The sequence below is a fragment of the Physeter macrocephalus genome, chromosome 2, assembly GCF_002837175.3.
Source record: "Physeter macrocephalus isolate SW-GA chromosome 2, ASM283717v5, whole genome shotgun sequence".
In the NCBI taxonomy this organism is placed as follows: Eukaryota; Metazoa; Chordata; class Mammalia; order Artiodactyla; family Physeteridae; genus Physeter; species Physeter macrocephalus.
Genome location: NC_041215.1, coordinates 132,784,004 through 132,790,850, shown reverse-complemented (window position 1 = coordinate 132,790,850; position 6,847 = coordinate 132,784,004). Strand labels below are relative to the sequence as shown.

Below are 6,847 nucleotides of genomic sequence, written 5' to 3'. Positions count from 1 at the left end.
TTACTAGGGTGGGGTGCTGGGTGAAGTGGTGTTCCGTAGGGCTAGTGGCAAATTAGGAACATCATTCCGGGCTCTTTCGTCCTGAGCTGGGCCACTACTTTGGACCATGGCATGGGAAAAGTTGGTCAGAAAGGACTGGCAGACCAGCAGGCCAAAGCACGGGCTTTAGCTGTTTCAGAGGGGAGTGGCCAAAGTGGGTACGTTAATTCAAAAAGACACACGCACCCCAATGTTCATTGCAGCACTATTTACAATGGCCAGGACATGGAAGCAACCTAAATGCCCATCGGCAGATGAATGGATAAAGAAGACGTGGCACATATATACAATGGCATATTACTCAGCCATAAAAAGGAATGAAATTGAGTCATTTGTAGAGACGTGGATGGATCTAGAGACTGTCATACAGAGTGAAGTGGGTCAGGAGAGATACAAATATCGTATATTAACGCCTATATGTGAAACCTAGAAAAATGGTACAGATGAACCGGTTTGCAGGGCAGAATTAGAGACACAGAGGTAGAGAACAAACGTATGGACACCACGGGGGGAAAGTGGCGGGGGGTGGGGGGGATGAATTGGGAGAGTGGGATTGACATGTACAACTAATATGTATAAAATAGATAACTAATAAGAACCTGCTGTATAAAAAAATAAATAAAATTAAATTTTTTTTTAAAAGTGGGTATTTTTCTGGACCTTCAGTTAAAGACGTGAACTTGAGAAATCGTTTCCATGAAGCTATCCATGAGCCCCTGGGGTAGAACAGATCCTCGGATAGTCAATGAAGTGAGGGAAGGATGCCCTGAAACCTGGGAGTGGTGTCCTAGGAGTGGGGACCAAGCCCTAGGAGAGGTCAATTTGGACGTCCCAAGTCTCTAAATGAGGTAAGTGTTCGAAACTAACGTATGTGGAAACACTGAGTCCAGGGAACAGCACGCTAAATTTATGAGCGCCTCCAAGGGAGGAGGAGACAGAAAACTGAGCCTATTTGTGAAAATTGGGAAAGTTACAAATGGGATGTGTAGATTCAGTGGCCACTTGCAGCAAGGTCCTTTGTTACAGGTGGGATTCTCCAGGGAGCAGACAGGGGGATGGAGTTACCATGCAGGATGTTTATTATTAGGGAATGCCCTTCAGATTGGCGGCTGTGAAAGGAAGGGAAAGACTGGGTGCCCATCAGACTGTCCTTCATTGGCTGAGATGGCCAGGGCTTCAGGTTCCCACCTGGATCTGTCGTTGGATTTGGGCCACCCTGGGGTTGCAGGATCGTGGGTGAGGAGCTCTCTACAACTGAGGCAATCCTTGAAGAGGCTGACAGCAGAAGGCGCCGGGGAGAAGCCCTCCCGGCAGCTGCGGCCTGAGGGTGGCCTGAGAATTAGGCAGCATCTCTGCGTCCATCACAATATATTTCGTACATGAGCCCCGATGTTCTAACACCCCCCCTTCTCCCCTAATTTCCGCTGGATCGCATGATAGGATTGGGGTGCGGGCTGAGAGGAGGTGAAGAGCCCCATCTAAGGGTCCTAATCATGCTCAAAGTTATACTCATTTTTTGTCACACACTGTGGTAACCGCACAAGCACATAAATACGGCTCAGTGATGATGCTGAATTACCCATTCTCTAGAGAAAATATTACAAAATTAATATCAATGGAGCCGAGTATGCAATAAAAATTATGTACGAAAAAGGTGTGCCAGTAGGTTAATAAAAATACCGTATTATATTTTCCTGGATTCAGTGACGTTTATCGTATTGCTCCTCTCTAAATGCATGTTCACTTTCCGGCCTCCTTTTGGATTCGTTATTCCGTGATGTCTTTCTCGGCTCTCCGCTCTCGTAACGGCGCGGAGAACAGAGGCGGCCTGGGCGAGGAAGCCGGCCCGGGGCAGGGCTCAGGGCGACAGTCAGGTGAGGGGCTGCCCCCCACCGGCGGCGAGTCCCAGCGCAAGTCACCTGGCCATCTCCGGTGCACGACAGGGGAAATCATATTCGTGTGGTCCTGTTGATTAACAAGCACAGGACGCGCGCAGGGAAGGTCACGCCATCGACCTCCCAGCGTGAGGCGGCGGATCCCCGCCTTCCCTTTCCCCCTCCGTGCGCGCGCCCCGGCCAGGGAGGGGCCGGAAACTCGGGCACGGATTGGCCGGGAGAAAGCTGCGCCAACCTGTTTGAAAGGCCCAATCAGCGCCCTGCCTTTCCGAGACAGCCAATGGAAAACCAGAGGGGCGGGCCGGAAGGGCGGGAGTCGCTATTTGAACCGCGGCGCGGGGAGCGGTCCCCTGTTCGGCTTCCCGCCGGAGTAGGCATTTGGCTGTCCGCGCGCCATGGAGGGCGAGGTCCTGGGAGAGGACGCGCTGCTGCGGAAGCTCAGGGACAGCCGCCGCCGCTTCCAGAGGCGCATGCAGCAGCTGATAGAGAAGGTGCGGCTCTCCCCGCTGGAGGGGTGGGGGAGCGGGACGGAAGGGGAAGGAGTAGGGGCGGGAGGAGGAGGCAGGGTTGGGGACTGGTGGGCAGAGACGGGGGTTTGGGACCCCTGAGACTTGCAGCCTCGCGCTGGCGCCTTCTCAGCCCGGGTCAGGGGTTCCTCTCGGCCCTCCTATATGACGGGATGCCCCTTCCTCTCCCGCAGTACAACCAGCCCTTCGAGGACGCCCCGGTGGTGCAGATGTCCACGCTGACCTACGAGACGCCCCAGGGTACGAGTCAGCCCCCCTTTCTGAATATTTACGGTTAAGAGTGTAACTAGAATAGTGTCCTACTAGAGTTTGAAATGCTGTCCCTGCTCTCTTGAAAATAAACCTTGTTCACCTAGTAGGTACTAAACCGTCACTAGTTCCCTTGAACCTCTAAATTACTTAAATTACTTATTTCCAACAGAATTACTTTTTAAGACAGAATTCTGATGACACATAGATGCATCCTCATTAAAAATGTCCCCGCCTGGGTTGGCATCCCCGCTGGCTGTTTAATAGCCATGTCAGCTTGGGCCCATTGCTTTAGCCAGGCTGTGACTCAGTTTCTTCACCTGTAAAATGGAAAGATGATGACAATAATATTTACTTGGCGTGGAGATTGTGACAGTTACAGAAGATGAAGCTCTTGCAACAGTGCCTGGCACTAGTAAACACTCGTATTGACTGTTATTTGACCTGTTTGATTTGAGGTTCTGAGTACTTTGGAATTTGACCTGAATCTAAGGAGAAGGACCCACTCTGTTTAATGGTTGGTGCTGCAAACTGACTTAAATCTCATGGATTCTCTTTGGTAAATAGCTGGAGAAGGTTTGCACTGGGTGAGGTCACTGCTTGCCATTCAGCCTAATTCCAACTCAGTATTACCTACTAATGAAAGTGAATCTCAGACCCAGTTCTGCTGTGCACCGGACAGACAGGTACAAAACAGTTCGCAATTAAATGAAATCCTAGCTCTGCTTTTTCAGCTGGCCTAGCCATACCCTGGGTGAAAAATATATTCAGGCAGAAGCTAAGGTATTCCAGTAGTAGGTTTCTGTTACTCTGGCCTCTGTCAGGTGGTGACAAGTCTAACCCGAAAGCAGGACTCAGGAGCACGTAGAAATCATTCCTAAGGGTGCTGTCAACGAGCTTCACAGCGTTCTCACGGCCTGTTCATGCAAGGATGGGCAGTGTCTGGAATGTTCTGGTCAATTCACATGTCTTGAACACCACTAATTTCACCAGTGAAAACTCATTTCAGACTCCAGTTTGATGAGAACAGTAGTCGAAGCATCAGACACTCTAGCATGTGGAAGACCTCCTGGAGAGCTTGTTGAAACAGATTCCTGGGGCCACTGACAGCAATGCTGGTTGTGGATTCAGTGGGTCTGTGTTCTAACAAATTTCTAGCTGATGGGAGCGCAGCTCCCTAGACCTGTGGCTTCCCCTGGAGAGGCACTCAGTTAGGGAGTGGCCTTTTTGATTAAATGCTAGCTGACCACTCTTACAGGGTGAATTCCTGCAATTTAAGGCAAAACCATAGGAGGTAGATTGGAACTAACAACCACACTGATTATGGTGAAGACAGCAGGTGAGTAACAGTCACTCACATGCTGACAGCTAAGCATATGCCTATGCTTCTAAGAGCCTCAGGTTTCTCAACACCCTGCGAGGTGGGCACTGTTAGAATCATCAGTGTTTCATAGCAGAGGATACAGCAGAGAGAAGGTAAGGAACTTGCCTGTGTCACGTAGCCAAAGTGGCAAAGCTTCGGTTTGACTCCAAGCGCCTCTGTTCAAGTGTCACTCTGTTCTGGAAAGGCCACACGGCTCAGTGCTCAGGACCCCAGAGAGTCACTCCCCTGGGTTCACAGCCTGGCCTCACCACGTGGGCGAGTGGCCTGGGCTGGTTATTTCACCTTCTCCTTGCCTCTGTCTCCATCTGTACAGTAAACTTGGTGAGTATCTGTCCGAAAGGAATTAAGAGTACCATACGAGTTCTGTGTCAGTGAGTTGTAAATGAGGTGTACTTGGCAAGGGTTTAGACCGGAGCCTGGAAGAGCAACACCGTGTAATTATTGCTGCTGTTACCATCATCAACAACCATCTCAAGCCTCGCAACCCAATGGTCCCTTCTTTATTAATTTGAATTTACCTGGGAGCCAACGGAGGTTTAGGGCGAGATTGAGTATCTTGCCCAGATTCTGCTAGCTAGTAAGTGCAGGACTCCAAAACTCAGTGTTTGCCCCCTGTGCCGAGGGCCTGCTCTGTAACGCGTACAATTGTCCTGAGAAAGCACTTGCACGGTACATGGGGTAGAGAGGTTGCCCTTGAAAAGTGATCTCTCTCTCTGTAGTATATGGATTACTCTCAGTATATGTATTTTGAGGACAGTACTTGGCATACATATGTTCGTTGTTTCCATTTAATTTGTGGCTTAATGCTGGATTCAATGAGCTGCTTGCTGCCTACTAGGTAGGAGAGATTTTCGTTAAGGACAGATTTTTGTCTAGTGTTGATTTTTGAAAAACCTTCAACCTCACAAAGATGAGAAACAAGAGAATATCAGGAATATGGCCTGGTTATGTCCTGGTTATATTAGATCTTTCTGTTGCCTGCCGCTTTGGTTTTCTTTGAATTCAGATTGAACAGAAACTCAGTGTTCGTGATTACTTAAGTGGTCATTTTTATTTCTTTTCTTAAGGATTGCGAATTTGGGGAGGAAGATTAATAAAGGAAAGAAATACAGGACAAATCCAGGTATTCGATGTCAAATTGTGTTGCCACCATGCCTTGCCGCGGAGGAAGGTTGGTGTGAATAAAGGTGGAGATGAGCCGGAACTGTGCCGAGGGGCCACTGCAGGGGGTCGTTCCACAGTTTTCTCACCCTAACTGCCCTGTTTTCTTGTGTGTGAGGATTTACTGAGACGCATGTCTTCTGTTGCTTGTCAAGTGCAGGTAGGAGCTTGTGATGCTTGTGCCCCTTGCATCCCCCTGTGTTTCCCCTGCCATGGACCAGGGGCTCTGACAACGGGAGCCCACCTGTCAGGTGGAGCCAGCTGGATAGACCTCCCCCATCCCCAGCTTCAGCCACAGCTACCAGCTTGCTTTGCGGGGTCCTTACAGGAAAGACCAAATCCAGGTCCTTCCGGGAAGCAAAAAGGCATCTTTCCCTCTTCTGAAAGGAGCAAGAGATTGGGGAGAGGGTGCCCTGTGTCGTTCACTACCTTTTAAAACCCAGGTGTGTTTTTCCCGAGTTTATCCATGGACACAGCAGCTATGTGATCTGTTACCTTCATGGGAGGGTCCTTCCTACTGTGAGACCCAGGGTGTCTTGTTTTGTGACAGTGGCTTTTGCAAGGATGTCTGGTATCCTCTTAATCACCACTTCTCCCCATGTGGTGCTTCCTCGTGGCCAGCTGGGGAGCCGGTGCCCAAGAATGAAAACATCAGCATTAGGGTTACATAGCAATTAACAGCAAATCCGAAATCAAATTTCCTCCTGATTGGTTATTTTAACACATAATACATTTAGTCATAGAAATGTTAGAAATACATATAACTGCTGAAAATTAACCAGACTCCTATATGCAGAGATAAAAGATAGTCACTAATAATAATAATATTTTAGTATACTGCGATTCCTGTGTATGTATTTATAAATACACATTTCTTTATCCCCTTTTTTCTTTTAAATACACTTTTTTTACCCTCTTTTTTCCACTTAATACATATTGTGAAAACTCCTCTTTGTCATCTGTTGTATAATTCAATCTCCTTTTTTAAAAAAACCTGCTCTCTTATTGATAGTCATTTAGCTATTTTCACTTTCCTTTATTATAAGTCAGGATCAGCACTCTTTTCCTGCAAAAGTCTAGATCAGGGGTCCCCAACCCCTGGGCCATGCACTGGTACCGGTCCACGGCCTGTTAGGAACCGGGCCGCACAGCAGGAGGTGAGCGGCAGGCCAGCGAGCGAAGCTTCGTCTGTATTTACAGCCGCCCCCGCATCGCTCGCATTACCGCCTGAGCTCCGCCTCCTGTCAGATCAACAGCGGCATTAGGTTCTCATAGGAGCGCGAACCCTACTGTGAACTGCGCATGTGAGGGATGTCGGTTGTGCGCTCCTAGGGAGAATCTAATGCCTGGTGATCTGAGGGGGAGCTGAGGCAGTGATGCTGGCGCTGGGGAGGGGCTGCAAATCCAGATTATCATTAGCAGAGAGGTTTGACGGCACAGAGACCATAATAAGTCAGTTGCTCGCAGACTCATATCAAAACCCTATCAGTGAGTGACAAGTGACAATTAAGCTGCATCTTATGGAGTAGACTGGACATAAGCAACACACTTCGGGTGTCACTGTCTCCCATCACCCCCAGATGGGACCATCT

The 6,847-nt window shown here is 48.9% G+C and overlaps 1 protein-coding gene across 2 annotated transcripts in view; it reads left to right on the top strand.

Annotated features, from left to right (window-relative positions):
• Nucleotides 1-2,306: 2,306 nt before the first annotated feature.
• Nucleotides 2,307-6,847, top strand: part of HJURP (Holliday junction recognition protein) — a 16,365-nt gene continuing 11,824 nt past the window's right edge. For both annotated transcript variants that reach the window (XM_007103182.4, XM_007103181.3), the window contains exons 1-3: nucleotides 2,307-2,425; nucleotides 2,635-2,701; nucleotides 5,162-5,217. In XM_007103182.4, coding sequence (XP_007103244.1) covers nucleotides 2,330-2,425; nucleotides 2,635-2,701; nucleotides 5,162-5,217 — 219 coding nt within the window. In that variant the 5' untranslated portion in view covers nucleotides 2,307-2,329. The remainder of the gene's footprint in view (nucleotides 2,426-2,634; nucleotides 2,702-5,161; nucleotides 5,218-6,847) is intronic.